Source organism: Schistocerca nitens, chromosome 10 (genome assembly GCF_023898315.1).
Source record: "Schistocerca nitens isolate TAMUIC-IGC-003100 chromosome 10, iqSchNite1.1, whole genome shotgun sequence".
Lineage (NCBI taxonomy): Eukaryota > Metazoa > Arthropoda > Insecta > Orthoptera > Acrididae > Schistocerca > Schistocerca nitens.
In genome coordinates this window covers 118,131,366-118,154,275 of record NC_064623.1, presented here as the reverse complement: position 1 = coordinate 118,154,275, position 22,910 = coordinate 118,131,366, and the positions used below count along the sequence as shown (strand labels likewise).

The following is a 22,910-nucleotide window of genomic DNA, read 5'->3' as shown; positions in this document are numbered from 1 at the left end:
GATACTGTACAGCTCTACAACAAAAGAAGAGCAGACCATTCACACTGGGGCACCACTGGGGTCTGCCTCCCATTTACTCAAACCATACTGAGGCGACCTTTGTGACTAGGAGAATATTTGTGCTCAATCTGGAGCCAATCCCAGACTTTGCGTGTCTGAACACAACACCCAACTTCAACTTGACAGTTGCTTCCAGTTTTCCAAGACTGTGTACAGGTTCTCCTCTAACCATCTTTGAGTTAGCACTCCTAGGTGAAACAATATTACGATGATTAGCTCATCCAAAGACTGCAAGTTGATTCCTTGAAGAATCTTTCATTTTGGAGCGGCACTTGTACTGAAATTCCATCTCAGTGCCTTATAAGTGTACCTCAAGTTTCACAACAAAGGACCACAGTTTTATAGCATTAATGGAGGGAACTACTCTCAAATAAAACATATGAAACCATATGTAACAGTACTTTACAGTACAACTAGATTATTTTTAAAGTCCAATAATACCCACAGATGTCTCGTAACATTGAAAATGTTCAAACTAATAATTCCATCCTTTTGTTATCGCCATGGCCAATCACAAGTTAGGCAATTATTTTCCGAGGACTACACTCACTACGGATGTAATGGAGTTGGTTTTCTCATAACTCAAGTTGAAGGTGGTATTCACTTCATTATCATTTCTGAAATGGCCTAAGACTGTTAATTTACTCATTTACCTAATAAAATTGGTTTTATTGTAAATTACTTATGTAATTAATGATGGCAATTTGTATACTGTAGCATTCCTCTGTGGAGGGCCAAGCCCACAATGACGCTCAACCGTCCACAGTACAGAGCTGGTAATACTGCTGTCACTACTTGATAATTTTGCTTTTAGAAGTTTCAAGTTCAAATTTTGAGCCTTCACCTTCAGTAAAACTTGCATTTTCAACACTATCTGAGCCCGAAATGCAACTTCAAATGCAAGCTCCATTACATCCTCGATCAGGAATTAATGTGTGAATATCAGAAAGGTTTTATGTACAGGACTATTTTTCCACCTTATCACATTCTGGACACTGAGGTACCTGTCTTAACAGTGTACATGCTTTGGGGATGTCCATTAACTAGCTGAACTCAAAACCTCACCAAATCTCATTTAATGGTGGAAGGGAGGGCAATGAAAACCTCACATCAGTTTGTTAATGGAAAGAATATACATTATTATAGTGGATAACATTTTCATTTACAAAATTACTCTCCTGTATAACAATATAAAAGTGTCCATCAACCTTTACGGCCCCTCTGAACTCAATGCTATCATGCCAGCAAGACATTAAGCATTCATGGGCGGATGCTAAGATCACCAATGTGACCTCTCTAGTGATCATACAAATGAAGAGAGAAAAAAGCTAAGTAATCGTACAGTTCAAAGGAAAGTACAAACAATGTTGTCTTTCATTCGCAAAGTAAGTACAGGTTCAACGAGATTTAATGTATCGTATAAAAAACTAGTCTTTTATGACTAGTTTTTTACCTATCCATCAAAACTATGAATACTATATTTGCAGAGCCTTTTCATCTGTCTGACTCTTCTGTCCATCTGTATACTCCTCAGAGCTGTAATGTTTAAAATAAGTGATTTAAAATGTTTTTAATCACGAGTTATAAATACTATTTAATACATTTTCTAAATGTATGTACTACATTTTTTCTGCAAAATTAGCTGTCAAATGGTGGAGAATATTCAGAGAATATCTGTTATCATAATACATGACATTCAGTTTTATAAAAATAATTCTGAGCATTGCATTAGGTATTTTTAGTGGTATAAAGCAAAAACATGAACATATCAAATAAATTTAATTATTTAAAAATTATAGGGTAAACTACAAGTGAGGGAAAGGGAGGGGGTTTCACCACATCTCATCTAGGGAGGAAGGTGGGTCCAAATTTTCTTAAAAAACCCTCACACAATTAATGGATGTACCCTTTCCTATATCCTCCGTAGACAGACCTGTTTATCGAGATGCCACTCTCTACATCCACATTCCTGTTCCTTGTTTCCTTATTTTACATAATTCTTAAGATAACACTGCATCATCTCCACTGATAGTCATGTGTGACAACATTTATTTCAATCAAAGGACATAAATAAAGAATGAAGTTAGAGATACCACACCTTGTCAAGTCTATTACTAACATTTTCTGGTATGATTGCTGTTCCTTTTGGCATTTGTATCCTGTGTATTGACATTTACAGAGCATTAAAAACAAAGTGTCAAATAGATTAAGAAGTGGTGTTAGTCATCAAAACAAGTAAAACAAGTCCAATTAACATGTGCCAAGAGAGGCATACTTTCTGAAATCTGCATGAGGGGCTGAAAGACTATTGGTTGCTGATGTGAACACAGTCACCACTTGGTGCTTCATAAAGTGTGTCAACAGTACACATCACTCTGATGTGGTCAGTACTCAGACAGTAAATTACTCACAACCCTTGGTGTTTATTGTGGTGTCTTAGCTACTTATACAGATTACTTTCGTACTGTTTTTAAGTACAAATGGTCCAGTGCATTTTCTTTTCTCTCCAACAATGGAAACCTACTACTCCACAAATGATATGGCAAATACGATTTTATGTTACAGTTTAGCAAATGTAAATAACTTTCAAGTATGTGAACTTCATTCTGGAAAATATCTGCACCTCAGAGTAGCACCTAATAAACTGTTTGCCAAACATTTCCACAGTCCTAGTTACAAAGGTTCTTTGGCAACCCAAAGGGTAAACAGTTAATAGCCTTCTCCATTCCATACACCTGATATGGAGGGAACATGCCATCCTTGGCGGACAAAAATTCTATAAAACGTGTGACGATTAGTGGGCTGTGCGGTTCCTACCCTTTTATAGACAGTACTTCATACACAATTTCTGTATCCATACCAGCACAACCAGACATCAAGGCAACAAAATCACAATTGGCAACTTGCAGTTCTATGGATGGCGCAAGTAAGTGTGTAGTGCAGATCCTTTGTTTGTATCTAACATTTCACGTACAGATAATGTGTGCAGCTTACATCAATTTGTGTCATAAACTTCCAATATGAGCATATGGAGGCTGATGAAAACCTCATCCACCTGTACTAATACATGATAAGCACTGTTTCTCAAACAACAAAAAGACAGGTGTTTTTGGGCAAAGATTAATAGGGCCACAGAGATTAAACAGTGCTCATTATCAGTATTTTCTCATTAATACTGATCAAGGACGAGTCGTGTCAGTGAAGACTACAGATAAGGTTGATGCACAACGGCACACCAACACATTCTCGCAGCAGTGTGGTAGAACATCTAGCACTGACATTTCAGGACCACCACTGGTTTGGTTGGGAAGGCCCCACTCTCTTGGTACCCCACACCTCAAATCATACATACTTTCACTTATGGCAGCAACTGAAGAAATAATGGATTTAGTTTCAAAGGAGTGTGATTCCTGATGCTGGAGAACAAAGGGACACACTGTTGTGGTTAGTAATAACACTAAGCCTCTCCTGTAAACAAGAATTGAGATCTAAGAAAGTATGTGATTCCACAAGCTCCTTTATAGGATCTGTTTTCTTGTTTAGATGATTACTACCACTTCTTAAATTATTATACACCTTTAAAAAAAACACCTGTTTATTTTGTGTACTGTCTTGTTCCAGATGTAACCAGAACATCTGAGTAACATCAACAGCTCTGACACTTCTACATGTCAAAGATTTATGGGGGTGTGAAATAATAAAAAAAGAAATGTGTTGACAGGGAGAACCAGTCTGCTGATTTGTTGTTGCAATCATACAAAATAAGATTGCAGGGATGCTGCAAAAAATAAAGTAAATACATTCTCTAAATAAGAAAACATCATAAGGCAAAAAATATTACAAGCTGTCAGCCCATAAATGTACAATGTGCCAAATAGTTGAATCTGAGTCATAAGTAATGCGATATCACTTCAAAGATTGATGCACTTATTACGGTTTTAGACATAAAAATAAAAATACAGAAAACCTGCCAAACTTGTACTAAATTTCCAGAAAAGCAAGACCCACTGGAGGTGACTCACAGCTGTGAAAACAATTGGGCAACAAAAGATCTGAATTTGGTCAATGATTGCAGAAACCAGTAATTTCCATTTGAAATTTTGTGTGATTGTGCTGGACAACAACCCATTTTAAAAAGGCTTATTTGTTTCCCTACCTTTGGTTTTATTTTTGAGATACTGCTACAATCTTAAAAAACAAAAAAAAACATACTTACTGACTCTTGTTTGATGGTAGTCACACCGCAGACAAAGCTTTGATGTTGTTCTGCTTCCATCTTCTAGGGGAAAAAAATTAAAAAACAATTAACACAAAAAAACAACAAAGAACTAACAGCAGGTAAACCATGCACTATAAAAAAAGTGGGTGACTAGTTCCAAATCTTTTATTTTGTTTGACTGGTGCTTCAAAACATGCACAGTTATTGCATGGGAGTTGACAATTAAACCAATTGTTGAAACCTAGTTTCACATACACACACAGATTCAATCTGTACTTGACAAAGTTTATGTTTATTCAAACCATTTTCTGTCTACATATTTTTATAATATGTAGATTTTTTATAAGTTGCCCTTATATGTAGAGCTAGATAATCAGAGCTCAAAGGGGTGTTAAGATTGGCAAATTGTTTTCAGTGTTCGCAACTGTAAAATTGTGCATTTCACTAAATAAACCAAAAAAGTTATTTTCTATGACCACAACATCAGTGAGTCAGAGCTGGAAGCAGTGATCTTATGCAAACACCAGGGTGTAACAATTTCTAAGGATATGAAATTGAATGATCACATGGGTTCTGTCATAGGTAAAGCAGTTGGCAGACATCTGTTCACTGGTAGAATATAGGTGAAACATGCAATATGTGTATAAATGAGATTTCTCACAAAACTCTCACGGGACCCATCCCGGAATATTGCTCAAGTGCAAAATAAGGCTAACAGGGAATCCTGAATGTATACAGATAAGGGCAGCATAAACTGTCACAGGTATTTGACTCAAAGCAGCATTTTCCAGAAACAGTATAATGTGAAGAATCTATAGAGAGAATGTTCAGCTCTCTGTGTATCACTCCCACAGAAACCATGAAGACAAGAATAAACTAAGTACTGAATGGTCAGAGGTATTTAAATAGTAATTTTTCTCATGCCCCAGGTGTAATCGGAATTTTAGAAAACCCTAACATGTGTTATGGCATAAAGTTTCCACTTCCATGTACTTCACAGTGGTTTGCAGATATGCAAAATGTAAATCTTTCAAACATTTATATCAAAATGAAAGAAATATTTGTTCATCACTAATTCTGTAAATTATCTGAACATTTGGAACACGGATCCACAAAATATTTTTAGTGCTGCGGAAAAGCAAATTCGTTGTGTATAACCTTACATGACACAGCTTCATGTATTTTTGTTCCTTCATCAGTTGTTAGTATACTCATGAAACTTCCAGGCATCTAGTTGTTCTCGAACAGCAACTGAATAGCTCATTAAGAAAATATTTCACATTAAAGATTACTTGAACAACAAGGATAATGCTACAAACTTTAAAAGGTTGAAGGTTGTTGTTAATATTGAAGACTAGTAATCTCACAACCCCCCCACCGCCCTTGAACCATGGACCTGCCCATTGGTGAGGAGGCTTGTGTGCCTCGGCGAAACAGATAGCTGTACCGTAGGTGCAACCACAATGGAGGGGTATCTGTTGAGAGGTCAGAAAAATGTGTGGTTCCTGAAGAGGGGCAGCAGCTTTTCAGTAGTTGCAGGGGCAATAGTCTGAATGATTGACTAATCTGGCCTTGTAACATTAACCAAAATGGCCTTGCTATGCTGGTACTGTGAATGGCTGGAAGCAAGGGGAAACTACTGTCGTAATTATCCCTGAGGGCATGCAGCTTTACTGTGTGATTAAATGATGATAGTGTCCTCTTGGGTAAAATATTCCAGAGGTAAAATAGTCCCCCCACTCGGCTCTCTGGACGGGGGACTACCCAGGAGGACATCATTATCAAGAGAAAAAAAAAATGGCATTCCGTGGATCAGAGCATGGAATGTGAGATCCCTTAATAGGGCAGGTAGGTTAGAAAATTTAAAAAGGGAAATGGATAGGTTAAAGTTAGATATAGTGGGAATTAGTGAAGTATGGTGGCAGGTGGAACAAGACTTCAGGTCACGTGAATGCAGGGTTATAAATACAAAGTTGTAGGGGTAATGCAGGAGTAGGTTTAATAATGAGTAAAAAGATAGGAGCATGGTTAAGCTACTATGAAGAGCATGGTGAACGCATTATTGTAGCCGAAATAGACACAAAGCCCATGCTTGCCACAGTAGTACAAGTTTACATGCCAACTAGCTCCACAGACGAAAGAGAGATTGAAGAAATGTATGATGAGATAAAAGAAATTATTCAGATAGTGAAGGGAGACAAAAATTTAATAGTCATGGGGGACTGAAATTCGACTGTAGAAAAAGGACGAGAAGGAAAAGTAGCAGGTGAATATGGAATGAGGGTAAGGAATGAAAGAAGCAACCACCTGGTAGAATTTTGCACAGACAAATAGCTAACACTTGGTTTAAGAATCATCAAAGAAATCTGTAAACGTGGAAGAGGCCTGGAGACACTGGAAGGTTTCTGACAGATTATATAATGGTAAGACAGAGATTTAGGAACGAGTTTTTAAATTGTAAGACATTTCCAGGGGCAGATGTGGACTCTGACCACAATTTAATGGTTATGAACTGTAGACTAAAATTGGAGAAATTGCAAAAAGGTAGGAAGTTAAGGAGATGGGACCTGGATAAACTGAAAGAACCAGAGGTTGTAGAGAGTTTCAGAGAGAGCATTAGGGAACAATTTACGGGAACGGGGGGAGAAATACATTATGAGAAGAATGGGTAGCTTCGAGGGATGAAATAGTGAAGGTGGCAGAGGATCAAGTAGGTAAAAAGATGAGGGCTAGTATAAATCCTTTGGCAACAGAAAAGACACTTAATTTAACTGATGAAAGGAGAAAATACAAAAATGCAGAAAATGAAACAGGCAAAAAGGAATACAAATGTCTTAAAAATAATATCGACAGGAAGTGCAAAATTGCTAAGCAGGGATGGCTAGAGGACAAATGTAATGATGTAGAGGCATGTATTGCTAGGGATAAGATACATACTCCCTACAGGAAAATTAAAAAAAAAACTTTGGAGAAAAGAGAACCACTTATATGAATATCAACAGCTCAGATGGAAAACCTGTTCTAAGCAAAGAAGGGAAAACAGAAAGGTGGAAGGAGTATACAGATGATCTATATAAGGGTGATGTACTGGAGGGCAATATTTTGGAAATGGAAGAGGACCTAGATGAAGATGAAATGGGAGATACGATACTGCGTGAAGAGTTTGATAGAGCACTGAAAGAGCCGAGGCGAAACAAGGTCTCAGTAGTAGACAACATTCCATTAGATGTACTGATAGCCTCGGGAGAGCCAGCTCTGACAAAACTCTACCATCTGGTGAGCAAGATGTCTGAGGCAAAATAACCTCAGACTTCAAGAAGAACATAATAATTCCAATCTCAAAGAAAGCAGGTGTTGACAAGTGTGAAAATTACCAAACTATCAGTTTAATAAGTCACGGCTGAAAAATATAAGAATCATGAAAGACAAACGGAAATACTGGTAGAAGCCGACCTCGGGGAAGATCAGTTTGGATTCCATAGAAATGTTGGAACACATGAGGCAATACTGACCCTATGACTTATCTTAGAAGATAGAGTATGTATGGAAAGGCAAACCTACATTTCTAGCATTTGTAGACTTAGAGAAAGCTTTTGACAATACTCACTGGAATACTCTCTTTCAAATTCTGAAGGTGGTAGGGGTCAAATACATGGAATGAAAAGCTATTTACAATTTGTACAGAAACCAGATGGCAGTTATAAGAGTCAAGGGGCATGAAAGGGAAGCAGTGGTTGGGAAGGGAGTGAGAAAAGGTTGTAGCCTATCTCTGATGCTATTCCATCTGTATATTGAGCAAGCAGTAAAGGAAACAAAAGAAAATTTTCGAGTAGGACTTTAAATCCATGGAGAAGGAATCAAAACTCTGAGGTTTGCCGATGTCACTGTAATTCTGGCGGAGACAGCAAAGGACCTGGAAGAGCAGTTGCATGGAATGAACAGCGTATTGAAAGGAGGATATAAGATGAACATCAACAAAAGCAAAATGAGGATAATGGAATGTAGTCAAATTAAATCAGGTGATGCTGAGGGAATTAGATTAGAAAATAAGACACTTAAAGTAGTAAATGAGTTTTGCTACTTGGGGAGCACAATAACTGATGATAGTCTAAATAGAGAGGGTATAAAATGAAGACTGGCAATAGCAAGGAAAGCATTCCTGAAGAAGAGAAATTTGTTAACATTGAGTATAGATTTCAGTGTCAGGAAGTCTTTTCTGAAAGTATTTGTATGGAGTGTAGCCTTGTATGGAAGCGAAACGTGGACGATAAATAGTTTGGACAAGAAGGGAATAGAGACTTTCAAAATGTGATGCTACAGAACAATGCTGAAAATTACATGGATAGATCACGTAACTAATGAGGAAGTACTGAACTGAATTCGGGAGAAGAGGAATCTGTGGCACAACTTGACTAGAAGAAAGGATCGGTAGGTAGGACACAGTCTGAGGTATCAAGGGATCACCAATTTAGTATTGGAGGGAAGTGTGGAGGGTAAAAATTGTAGAGGGAGACAAAGAGATGAATACACTAAGCAGATTCAAAAGGATGTAGGTTGTAGTAGGTACTTGGAGATGAAGAAGCTTGCACAGGATAGGGTAGTATGGAGAGCTGCATGAAAGCAGTCTCTGTACTGAAGACTACAACAACAACAACAACAACAATCATCTTACAACTTTACTGAATTCAACATCTAACTCATCATCTGGAGATGTTGCATCAGTTTTTCATGTGGTGTCACAGCCAGACACCACACGTCCTAGGTGGTAGCTTAAATCGGCCGCGGTCCTGTAGTACATGTCGGACCCGCATGTCGCCACTGTGTGATCGCAAACCTAGCGCCACCACAAGGCAGGTCTCGAGAGACTGACTCGAACTCAGCCCAGTTGTACGGACGACAGAGCTAGCGACTGGACGTACGAAGCCTTTCTCTCTCATTAGCCGAGAGACAGATTAGCCTTCAGCTAAGTTAATGGCTACGAACTAGCAAGGCGCCATTAGCCTTACAGTGATTGTAATTAGAGTCTCACTTGTGTTCACCATAGAGATGTACAAGAAGACATTAAAGATAAGTATATGAGAAGCTCCGTTCTTTTCTTCATAGCATTAATTACGTATCCTGTTCCAGTACTTCACACCCGTCTGCGTTAGTCTCGCGTGCCCTTAAGCCACCTCTATTTATAGGGTGTTGGCCCAGCTGCCGACACATCACATGGCGACGAGTCTACAAAGGATCTTGTGTCTTACTTTGCCCTAATTTCTTTGTGTCATGGCTTCGCCACAATCTCCAGATGTACTGTCCGAATTTTATCGCTTGCAGAATCAGCAGACGCAGGCGTTATTGGATGCTCTTGGACAGCTCGTCCAGGGTCAACGTACGCTGCACACCGATGCGGCCGCCGCCGCTTCATCGCTACCGCCGCCACAACATGCTGTTGCACCTCAATTCAGACCCTTTGACGCAACCCAAGAGTCCTGGCAGGAGTGGTCCCGCCAGTTCAGCTTTCATCTAGCCGCCTACAGAATTCAAGGTAATGAGCGGCAGCCGTTTTTGCTTTCTTGTGTCGGTGTGTCCACCTACCGAGTGATAGTGAAGTTGTTTCCCCGGCGCGACGTAGCAACTCTGTCCTACGAAGAACTTTTGTCTGCTTTAGATGGCTATTTCAAGGAAACAGTAAATGTCGTTGCAAAACGGTATACGTTCTTTCGTACAAAACGTACGGCCGGTCAGACTAATAGGGAGTGGGTTGCGACATTGCAAGGACTTACTAGGGAGTGTGCGTTTGAATGCGAATGTGGACTTCCTTATTCAGATACTATGGTGCGTGATGCCATTGCACAGAACGTTTCTGATGTTCGCATACGGGAACAGATTTTGAAACTAGTTAATCCCTCCCTTCAACAAGTGATAGACATATTGGATAGGCAAGACACACTTGACTTTGCTCAGGACTCGTTTGAAACTTCGCCAGCAGTGTGTCACATTAACCGGCCCGCCGGGCCCGCTGCACGGGACGCTAGGCGGCCCTCGCGCCCGTCAGCGCAGCGGCAGCCTAGCTCGCAAACACGTGCGCCGCGTAAGCAAGCTAATGCAGTGAAATCATGCCCGCGCTGTGCCACTAGACATTCGCGTGAAAATTGCCCGTCACGCCAAGCTATTTGCTTTTACTGTCATACGAAAGGACATGTCCAAAGTGTTTGCCGGAAAAAGCTCCGATCAGACACTCACACCAATTCCAGGCCCTTTGCTTCACGCCGGAATCGAACCGAGGACACTCAGGCTCGTGGACCTTCGCCCATGGATATTCATGTAGTTCATTCCACCCCGTCCGGTGACAGTGTTCATTCCACAAACAGTGTGCGTCGACGTCGACGGAAGTCCCGTCACATCGCACGTGATTCTGTCCCAGTGTCTGTTCCAGTTGCACAACACAGTCGCTTTTGTCGTCAGCAGGACAATAAACTTTTTGTAGACTTTGCAGGCCAAGTGATACCATTCCAGCTCGATACCGGAGCTGCAGTTTCATTGCTCAATCACGACACGTACAACCAACTGGGCAAACCTCCGTTGCGTGCCGCAAATGTTCAGCTCAATAGTTACTCAGGCCAGAAAATACCAGTGTTAGGACAGTGCAGCCTTCTTGCAACATACAAGGGACAAACAAAACTTGTGTCATTTTACGTTCTTCGTTCTTCTACTGCAGTGAACTTGTTTGGTTTAGATTTATTTCAGTTGTTTAATTTGTCTATAGTAAATCAGGTCCTCTCAGTGATTCAGACTGTGCCTTCGCCAGTGTTTCTAGTCTATGTGAGGAATTTGCAGACTTTTTGCAACGGGCCTTGGTTGCGCTAAGAACTATGAAGCACATTTGGAACTGAAAGCAAACGCGCAACCGAAGTTTTTCAGAGCGCACAATGTTCCCCACGCATTGGGTGATGAGGTCGCAAGAACATTAAACGATTTGGAATCTCAAGGTGTAATTGCACGTGTGCAGGCTTCTCTCTGGGCCTCACCCTTAGTAATTTTGCCAAAACCTTCCGGAAAATTGAGACTTTGTGTGGACTTCAAGGCAACTGTGAATCCACAACTTGTGACTGCAACTTTTCCTTTGCCCCGCCTGGAAGATCTTTTTGACAAACTGTGCCTGGGAACATATTTTTCAAAGTTGGACCTAGCAGATGCGTACTTGCAAATACCGGTGGACGAAGAATCCCAGCGCGTCTTGGTGGTAAACACGCATCTTGGTTTGTATCGCTGCAAAAGACTGCCATTCGGGTGTGCGTCCGCACCTGCATTGTTTCAGCAATATTTACAAACTGTTTGTGCGTCGGTCCCTACTGCTGCGAACTATCTGGACGATATTGTGATCTCCGGAAAGACAGACGCCGAACATTTGCAAAATCTCTGAACATTATTTCAGGTCTTGCGACAAAATGGTCTTCGCTTGAGGAAGGACAAATGTGTGTTTTTTGCTCGGGATTTACCCCACCTGGGCCATGTAATAAATGCCCAGGGCATCCATCCGAGTCCAGAGCACCTCCGTGCCATACAGGATTTGCCTTCACCGCAGAACTTGAAGCAACTACAGAGTGTGCTGGGTAAAATCAATTATTATCATAAATTTCTGCGCAATGCTTCTTCCATTTCAGCTCCGCTTCATCGCTTACGCCGTAAAGGTGTTCCGTTCGTCTGGACGACGGAATGCGAACACGCCTTTCGCCAGTTGAAATCGGCGTTACTTTCAAATACTTGCCTTACGCCGTTCGATCCCCAGAAACCCCTTTTGTTGATGGTTGATGCATCGGATTTCGGGATCGGTGCTGTGCTTGCGCATAAAGATGGATCGCATGATCGCCCTATTGCCTTTGCGTCAAAATTGCTCTCATCTGCGCAAAGAAATTATTCACAGATAGAGAAAGAGGCTTTAGCTCTCGTGTTTGGTGTTACTAAGTTTCACGATTTCTTTACCATCATCACGGACCACAAACCTTTGACATTGCTTTTTCATCCGAACAAGCCGGTACCTCCGCGTACAGCGCAGAAATTCATTCGCTGGTCTCTTTTCCTCTCGCAGTACCGCTACGATATCTTGTATCGGTCCACTACTAAGCACGGAAACGCTGATGCGTTGTCCCGTTTGCCTGTTGCTGGGGATAAAGCATTCGATTCTTCCGAACTTGCTTGCATGTTCATTGATGCGGAAACCGATGACGTGGTCGCATCGTTTCCGATTGATTTTCGTCGTGTCGCTACAGCCACGGCTGCTGACCCTGTCCTTGCTCCCGTTTTTCGTTTTGTTGCTACGCAATGGCCCTTGTCCAAGTCACGGATCGAGGATCCGCTGGTTCGCCGATTTTTTGCTCACAAGGAGAGACTTTTTGTACGACGTGGTGTTTTGTTGTTGCGTTCTGATAATGATCAGTCCCGCGTCGTGGTCCCATGTTCGTTACAGTCCTCTGTCTTAAGGCTTCTTCACCACGGACATTGGGGTATAGTGCGTACGAAACAACTTGCTCGTCAGCACTGTACTTGGTTCGAAATCGATGCTGCGATTACGAATATGTGCTCCTCTTGCGTGGCGTGTGCCGAACAACAATCCGCACCGCCGCGGAAATTCTTTGCATGGCCGAAAGCCACTTCCCCTTGGCAACGCTTGCACATCGATTTTGCTGGTCCATTCTGGAATGCTCGTTGGTTGGTTGTGGTCGATGCTTTCAGTAATTTTCCTTTTGTTGTCCGGATGTCTTCCACGACGTCTTCTGCCACAATCCAAGCCTTGTCTGCTATCTTTTGCATTGTAGGTCTTCCGCAGACTCTTGTTTCCGACAATGGCCCACAATTCATGTCTGCAGAATTTCAGTCATTCTGCAAGGCCAATGGTATTCAACATCTGACGTCCGCGCCGTTTTCGCCTCAGTCAAACGGTGCCGCGGAACGATTGGTCCGGACTTTCAAGTCACGGATGTTGAAATTGAAAGAGTCGCATTCTCGGGAGGATGCATTATTGCTCTTTTTGTCCTCGTATCGCTCTCAGCCCCGCGATGGTCGCTCGCCGGCTGAGTTGCTCCATGGTCGTTCTCATCGAACCTTGATGTCTTTGCTGCATCCGCCGCATCAGGTTCCTGTGCAGCGGCAGACTCCTGTTTTTGCTCCTGGCGACGTTGTCTTCTATCGCACCTATCGCGGTTCACAGCGTTGGCTCGCAGGGCACATTCTTCGCTGCCTCGGCCGCGCGATGTATTTGGTTTTGGGGGCCTCTGGTGAGGTGCGTCGGCATCTCCATCAGCTGCGCCTCTGTCGTCGCCTGGGTTCTGCCGCTCCCCGTCTGCTTTCAGCGACGGAGCCGTCCGGTCAGCACCCTGGGGACCCATCTACTGGCTTGCCTCATCCCCAGGTGTTGCCGACGCTGCCTTCCATTTTGCCTCATGGCGTCGCGCCGCCGCCGCAGCCGCCTCCGGCGCCGCCCGCAGGGGACGCTTCGCTGCAGCCGCCACGCGCCTCCCTGGGTCACGCGCCGCCGATCGCTTCCCGTGACCAGCTGTCCTCCGCCATGGAACTCTTGCCCGCTCTGGACCAGATGTCGTCATCGCGCGTCGGATTCTCCGACCACATGGAGGTCGACCCTTCGGCCCCTCCTGTCTCTTTACAGGCGCATACACCACATGTTGAGGTGCACCCTGGACTAGGTTTTCAGGCGTTTCCTAGCTCCCCTCGGACCGAATGGCCGGGTGCGGGTGGCACAGCCTCGCCTGTTGTTAGGCTCCCCACCTCATCGCATACGTCAACATGGGGTCCTCCCCACGGCGGGCGGAAGCCTTATCTCACGACCGTTCGCCGATTTGCGGGGGAGGAATGTGGTGTCACAGCCAGACACCACACGTCCTAGGTGGTAGCTTAAATCGGCCGCGGTCCTGTAGTACATGTCGGACCCGCGTGTCGCCACTGTGTGATCGCAAACCTAGTGCCACCACAAGGCAGGTCTCGAGAGACTGACTCGAACTCAGCCCAGTTGTACGGACGACAGAGCTAGCGACTAGACGTACGAAGCCTTTCTCTCTCATTAGCCGAGAGACAGATTAGCCTTCAGCTAAGTTAATGGCTACGAACTAGCAAGGCGCCATTAGCCTTACAGTGATTGTAATTAGAGTCTCACTTGTGTTCACCATAGAGATGTACAAGAAGACATTAAAGATAAGTATATGAGAAGCTCCGTTCTTTTCTTCATAGCATTAATTACGTATCCTGTTCCAGTACTTCACGCCCGTCTGCGTTAGTCTCGCGTGCCCTTAAGCCACCTCTATTTATAAGGTGTTGGCCCAGCTGCCGATACATCATTTCAGATAGGCAGGAAGGACTACATGGACATACGAAAGGCATGTACTGGCTTGCCCATGCTCTTAAAGTCATCTGCATGTATTACTGTGTGCAATGAAAAGAGTTGAGAAAGTACATGAGCAGTATAGAGCATTAATTGATTGTTTTGTTGATCCTTAGCAGAATATTTTATACATTATGAATGAAAGAAACATGTGACACTGGTGTAATATTATACCATATTTATTATTTTCGGTTGTTGTGCCATTGTCAGATACAAAATTAAGTATGCATTGCTGTGAAGTCTCTATGGGACCAAAGACTTTAAATTAGCACATCTCACAGAGTAACTCAGTTTTCAAAGATCTATGTGATACATTAAATAAAGAACTCAATGACAAATTACAACAACTGTTCCGAAAAGAAAAGCAAGTTGAGTAATATATAGTAAGCTTCCATGACATGTTCCAAGGGGGTGACTGAACAAGGTAATCGTGTCCTTAATCGGTCCATTATTACAAACAGGTATTATATTATGATACATAATTCCATAACATTGTTACATTCCATCTTGGATTTTACAATGTTTAATATAAGTGAGACTCAAGATGTAAGCGAAACAACTGTAATCATACTAGGTAGTGTTCTTTTTAAGGGGACAAGTGAAACTACAGTAACTCAAATAAAGGAAACAAGGGAAAAATGGAACTTAGGAGTGGCAGGGGTAATTTTGCCAAGTGGTCTGGATGATATTATTAGCAGTACTACAGTTAGAAGTGGTGAGTAAGGAATCTAATTATTCTGTACTAACTTTGGGAAAATAGTTATATGCTCATTAATTTCCATAATTTCAAGGTACATTATCTTCCCTCATTTGTTATGTATCACCTCATGTTGCACTTGTAACTTGTGGCCTTCTTTACACAGGTCGACTGCAAAGGTAGAGTCCTCTTTTGTAAGTCTTGAACTTTTATGGTGTCCCATCAATTGGATGGAAATTGTGCTGCCAGACTGTCCTGTCTAGAATTCGTGACAATTACAAGTGATTCTGTATGTACTACTCTCTTCCAAAATTGAAGAGTCGTCTTTGCCATAGGGCAAAAGGGTGTCTAGTACTAATGTGCACATAAACAATTGTCTGTTTTGAAAATCAACTGAGCTACTCTGTAGATGCACTAGTTTCAAATCACTGACCCATAAAATTTTCACAGCTACACATATTTATGTCTGTAACTGATGGTGGCGTAACAGATGAAAACTAGCTTGAAAAGTAATAAATATTGTACAATATTACATCAGTGTAATGCACGTTTTCATTGACAACAAATAGTATAAATTGGCCATTCAAAAAGTTGTGACACTGATGTTATTCCTAGTATACAAGCACTATCAGCACAGCAACTATAGTGACTGTAAACAACAGTTGTGACATGTGAGCCGTCAGTTATGAGCAGACAGTGTTAAGTAGTAGACATGTGGCCATAGCCTGTCAACATTTTTGTATCACAAATAACAATAGAGTAACAGCTGAACTTCTCTAAATCAGGTGTTATGGGTATTCTCCAGAATGTTTTGAACAGGAGAAAATAGTGTGCAAAGTATGTGCCCACCTCGACACCCAAGGATAAACAACAACGTACGGACATCTGTCATGACTTGATTGAAATGCAAAATGTGGACAATTTTGTTCTGGGAAAATCATCACACATGATGAAACTTGGCATTATCAATGTGAACATACTACAAAATGACAAACTGCAAGAATTTATAGAATTCATAATGCTCTGACACCATCACTCAAGCCGTAACACGAGTCAAAGGTCCGACAGAAAGACTTTTCTGACACTTATATACAGTTTTATGAATGTTCTGTACATTGCACTCAATTCTGTGTGTGTGTGTGTGTGTGTGTTTGGGGGGGGGGGGGGGGGGGGGAGACTATGCAGAATAGCTGAGGCATTAACACCACCATCTTAATCTTTCTCTATTTTTTATTAATCCAGTCTCAAAACTTTTTGAGCTGATGCGGTGTATTACATTTTATGTTATTGGACTAATTTGCCCAAAACAATCAAAATATGTACAGTAGGAACAAATAAGGCCTCTATGTTAAGAGGAACTGAATGAGCTCATATTAGTCGGTAGTCCATGCTCTATGCTGTGGTCCCGATTTAGGTTTACCCAAACAACTTCAGGTGAACTCCAGGATTCCATCAATACGACCACAGCCAACCACCTGTCCACTCCATGATAAAACACTTGTGTATATTCACATGTCTGTATACAGTGTGTGTCATAATTAACTGGTAAAACCGATTCTTTATGGAATCGAACTCCCATGCACTAAACAGCTTCAAACATCTGATTACTTTACAAATGAGTTACCGTGTTAAATATATGATATAAATATGTAAGTGAAAAAGCTTAGAAAAGGTTTAAAATTATGATTACTTTTTTAAAAAAACCTGTGTGGAATGTGCTACATACCATCCACTGTAATGTCAACGTGGCATGTATGATAGAATCATAATGGAATAGGATCTATAACAACAAGTTTTTGAAGACGACAGTCTTAAGTGTTGAAACCAGTCATCAGGAACAAACACAATTGAATGCAATCTTGGCTATTAAAAGTTTCTTCAAGGCAAATACAGATTGCTCCTTCCAATCTCCAATTATGATAAATTTTGAAAAATCATTAGGTGCTACACAGGAGTAGGACTAACAGAGAACAATAAAATAGGAGTATGAGTAAACTACTACAACAGCAAAGTGAAACAATTATCGTAACCAAGATATAAGAAAATATAGCATGTGTATTAAACAACAACACACTGCCAGTCAGTTACAAATATCAATAAAGTCATTTGACTGTGAGCGTCGCCTAACCTTTGACAGTGACCTTTCATCTCAGTAAAAATGGTAGAAACCATAGAAACATTTGAACCAGCTAAACAAGGAAATTTTGTTCTCATACCAGTGTCACTGAATAAGTCTACGTCACTAGATTTACAGAAAGAAAAAGCAAATAGTGAAGATGAAATGAACTACAAATCAAATAAAGATTGCAACAAAAAGATTCTGTTTCAGTGAAATGCTTCCTGATGTGTGATTGCGTTATATGCAACAAAACTACAAATGGTTTCACTGGTATTGTATACAGCCTACATAGGGTGAGTCTACAGTACGGAAAGACAAAACGTGTTTACTTTATGTAGGCAGGCAGTGTGGAAGCCCTTCAGGACCAGTTCATGATATTTTACACAAATATTATCTACGCTGTTTTCACCATATTGAAACTGGAGCTACGTCAAGTACTGCAGTTGAAAACCTAAACAAAGAAAAAAACCACCTGAAAAGGATGTAATCATAGGCAGTGCCAACAATGTTGACAAAAAATAAGAGTGAGTCTGCACTTTAGAGGTGACAGGATATTATTGCCAAAACTATATCAGACAAACGAGACAATAATGAATTTAACCAGTGCAAAATGATCCACCTAGTGGCCATAGATTAATACAGAAAAGCAGCACTAAATTCTGACATACTGAAATTGCATAAAAAATTTAGTCGTGAGTAGTTACTACATATAGCTAAAATGAACTGTGAAAAACATACCAGGCAGAGACTTCACTTAAACAGAAAAAGAAAGCTGAAGTTAGCCAACCAAGTTGCATGACTCATCGATGTGATTAATTGTAGCTTCTTGTGCCATTTCACAAACTCATAGACCAACTGTCTCTTTTCAGTCTAACATTGGCCTCTGATGATGCTACAGATCAACCCACCCGGTTAGCCGTGCAGTCTAATGCACTGCCTTCCAGATGCGAAGGCATGCCGGTCCCCAGCATGAACCCGCTCGACGGATGAGTTTCGAGGTCCAGTGTGCCGACCAGTCTGTGGATGGTTTTTAAGGCGGCTTTCCATCTGCCTCAGCGAATGCGGGCTGGTTCCCTTTATTCCGCCTCAGTTACATTATGTTGACAATTGCTGCACAAGCACTTTCTCCACATACGCATACACCATAATTAACCTACCATGCAAACATTTGGGTTACAATCGTCTGGTGTGAACGTTCCCAGGGGGTGTCCACTGGGGGCCAAACTGCACAATAACCCTGGGTTCAGTGTGGGGCAGTGGAGGGGTGAGAGGACTGCTGTAACCTGTTATGAGGTCTTGTACCACTGCGACTACAGCGGGGACGAAGCCTCTCCGTCGTTTCTAGGTCCCCTATTCAATACAATACAACAGATCAGAAAGTCACTGTAACAAAGGATTCGTATCCACATTCGTTGACTTCACCAACTCACAACCAAACTGTCCAATCTAGACCTCAGGCTGCTACAAGTCAGTCTATCATCACAATTTATATTCTAAAAATTAATATAGATACAAAACAAATATTATCAGTATTCTGTTCGCTTTCTGTTTGTGTATGTGTGATGTCAAATGCCACATCATCATTATGTCGCAGGTCAATGCCGAAATCTGGTATCGGTAGGTTCAGTCAACATCTCTGTTGAACTTCAAAGAAACAAGGAGCCTTGCCAATAACTGGCAGATTGTTAGAGATGCAAGAAGGAACATAATGGTATCAAACTGAACACTGTGGATGTGTATGAATCATGTAATTCAGGCGAAGAATCAGGAACAGAATTGAACAACTTACCAGTGCAGTGTGAAAGTCAACTGATTTAGAATTGCTTATATCGAAGTGTTGTGATTCACAAAAACCTAGGGATTAAAAGCAATGAAAATGACTTTAGCAAAACAAGTAACTTTGTATTTTTAAAAGTTCAGAGGCTTGATGGTAAAGCTGAAATCTTGGAAGAAACATTACCATAAAGGGAATAATGTATACCAGAGGGTTATAAATACAAAAATCATTCATGCAGGTCTCACTATCATAATGGTAGTACTGTTAACTATCCATTTCCAATGACATTAACTTAAGGACACTTGAGTTTAGTTGGGAATGGATGGAGAAACATTTTGAAATTACAGGAATCATACACAATTACAGGCAAGTTATTTTTGGTGTTTCTACCATGCCACTGGTGCTGAGAAAAACATATTTCTAGATAACTTATGCAGTTCACTCAGGTATCTGATAATGTAAAAATAATGTGTTACAATAATCTATGGGAGACATAAATTCAAACTTTGACAGACCATGCAACATATCTAATATAAAAATTATATAATGATAAGGCAGTGTGTTGTGCAGGGTGTGAATTTATAACCCACTAGGCTAAATGCATGAGTAAATAAGATATTTGTCAACTGTCCTAATGCTGTGTATGAGTTGATACAGTTTACTCAAATATTTTGTATACAGTACGGATTTTATATATTTTTATAAATACTGTCTATGCAACATGCCAACTACAGAAATTAATGCCTGAGTAAGAAAGATGTACACAATGACCCAAATAACTGTAGCTGTGTTGTCAGAAACACAGAAGGTATAAAAGTAACTATAAATCATCACACTGTAACACTAAATTCTTTCTTTTTCTAGTACTTAACTGGGTTTGAAAAATTCCACATTACATTCCTCACAATATTACAAGTGATGTCATACAAACTCACAGTATGCAAAATTATGACAGCGAACTCTTTTTCTACACATAGCTAAAACATTTGTTCTGCATCTTGGGTGTAACCTGTGAATAACACAGAATCATAAACAACCAACACCAAAAACCAAAATGTTAGGGGGGGGTCTATCATCATGTATATTTCACAATAACAATATTTAATAGTTTCGACCTGAATTTGTCACTAATGTAGGCTAATGTTGATAAACAAATTACACACAATATATACACTTATCATCACGACAAAACTAACCATTTCCAACGTGAATATTGCGGGGATGCGGTCAAGCTAATCCTTTTTACGTGTAATCGCCCTCTCACAAATGTTTAACACAAAACTAGGACACACCACTTTTCTGCGCTTGATCGACAATATTTCTGTTTATTTACTTCGGCTTTTGTGTGTTTACATTCAACCAAAATCGCTTGTTTTCAATTTTAGATGGTATCGAAAGCTATCGAAAGTCGCAAATGGAATGTCTAGAATCCTTGGTATCCACATTTTGTACTACAGTTTGGGACAATTCCAACGAGTGAAACGTTGAAAAGTATACACGTCGTCACCTAAATCCAGAGAAGCAGTCTGTCCTGGATTTTTTTCGTAATGCACAACGCTGCTCAAAACGATGAACGTCATTTAATTTCCATTGCATCGTATGTTGGTACTACTGACATGAAAACAACAGGCAGTTCATCCCGTGAGATTCAAATTCATCGGAACTAATACAAGACAGAGAGAAATACATGATTTGATGTCCACACGAATTTAAATATGTATATGTCTTGCAGGAGTAGATCTGAATATATCACATCCCTCGCGTATAAAAATAAAATTATTTACGCCGTCTGAAGGTGATCACCCAATGCACACTACATGAGACTGAACGCCTCAATTTGTTAAGCGTTCCAATTAATAACGAATGAAAGTGGCTCAAGCTGCGGATAAATTAATCAAAACCTCCAATTCTATCTGATTTGCACTTATAAATCTTTTTTCATTTTGTTGTCCTTCTGACGCGATTCCTACAATAGTTTCACTTATTGGAACTATGTCTTACTCTCGCATTCACAATAAATGTTGTTCAGTATTAGATAATGTACTTTTTAAATGACGACAGTCACTATACTGACAGCGGGCAAAGATGCTTATTACCGTCTGCGCTGATTTCGTTCATTTGTCGCGCAAAGGATGTTGTGATGTCGCCCCCCCCCCCACCTCTCTTTTCGCAGCACCAATTTTTTAAATCGAATGCTCCCGGTATGTGAGGGAATTTGTATTTAATTTCCCTGCCGGTCCTCGACTACTCCTGTTCCGAGGTTGATGCTTCGGAGTCTTGCTAGACCCAAAGGCCTTGTCTCATCACTGGAGCTCGATGTTGTGGTATGCCAAGGAGACGTACCTTCGTTGGTATACGCAGGCTTGTGTCACTCTATTTACCTTCTTTTTCAATCTTAAAAGTGTGGCTTCCACATGTGATTACTGTTTATGGTCCTGAATATGGCGAAACGAGGGGAGGGTGCATGGTATGAACCACACGTCAGTTGTTTTTCCTAAATCTTTATGCACAAACACCTGTCGGTCTCCGTGTCTGACAAAAGGGCTACGTTGAATGGACTTCATTCTGACCCTGAGTTGCTGTGCAAACTGGATGTATATCTCCACAACGAGAGGCTGTGCCGATGGTGGTGAGATCTGTTATCCTGGAATCCTCAACCGCTCGCCGTAGGTCATTTCTACTGGTGAGCATTGGATGTCCCTCCTCCACTGCCTTTCTCAAACCGAGCAGAACCAGTGGCAATGCTTCTGACCATGATGATGAACTGCACGGAAGGCCCATTTTGAGTGTAAGGTGGAATCGCTCTACCATTTCATTGCTCGCCGCATGGTAGCTTGTAGCGCAGAGGTGGTTGCAGCTGCACAGGAGGAGAATTTCGTGGAAAAGTTGGCTTTCAAACTGTTTCCCGCGATCTGTTGTTATGTCTCGCGATACACCAAACCTAGGGAGCCAAGCGTGCAGCAACGCTTTCGCGACCGATTGAGCAAATACTCTCTACGAAAAAATAAATTAATAAAAAATGCTCCACGAAGGAGTTGTGCAAATTGGTCACAAATAGATATCCGTACAGGTATCGACGGAGAATGCAAAACCGTAAACTCTGGCGGCCGATGGAAGAATATGTGACGGGGCAATGCAATTTCACCACGCTTGAGCATGACAAAACCAGGATATAAAGACTTTGCGAATCTCATTCCGAGTACTCAGTTGGATAGCAACTATGCCTCTCAGACAGGGGAGAGAACAATATACACAGATGTCACCACCTGAGATGGGATGTTTAGTTGGGCTCAAAGAAGCCAGTTGGAGTGATTGGCGAATCGCTCGACATTTCAGTAAGACTGATGCCTCTATTTGATGATGCTGGCAGAAATGGGTGAACCGTGGCGAACATAACATCAAGAAGTAAGCGATCGACCTAGAGAGACGACAGAAAGTGAGGACAGAGCAATCATCAGAGACGCACTCAGAGCCTCGAAGTCATTGTTATCACCGATTCGACGTGCAACCGGTAATTCAGTGACCACAGGTATCATTAATAGGCGATTCACAGAAAGGCAGCTGAGTTCGCGCAGCACCCCCTCTATAGGGGGTGCTGGTTCGTGGCGCTCTTTGCGCCGACTACCATTGACCTCTGCACATCAACAAGCCCGTTTGCAG

At 41.4% G+C, this 22,910-nt stretch overlaps 1 protein-coding gene across 3 annotated transcripts in view; it reads right to left on the bottom strand.

Annotated features, from left to right (window-relative positions):
- The window catches only part of LOC126210335 (uncharacterized), a 180,473-nt gene extending 159,756 nt beyond the window's left edge, over positions 1–20,717 (bottom strand). For 2 of the 3 annotated variants that reach the window (XR_007540650.1, XM_049939542.1), the window contains exons 1-2: positions 20,447–20,717; positions 4,277–4,339 (exon numbers count right to left, since the gene is read on the bottom strand). Coding sequence is in view for 2 of the 3 variants with exons in the window: in XM_049939542.1 (XP_049795499.1) it covers positions 4,277–4,339; positions 20,447–20,449 (66 nt within the window). In the remaining variant the exon portion in view is untranslated. Of the gene's footprint in view, positions 1–4,276; positions 4,340–20,185; positions 20,260–20,446 lie in introns of all 3 variants that reach the window. The other variant, XM_049939543.1, reaches the window with a different exon arrangement.
- Positions 20,718–22,910: the final 2,193 nt, after the last annotated feature.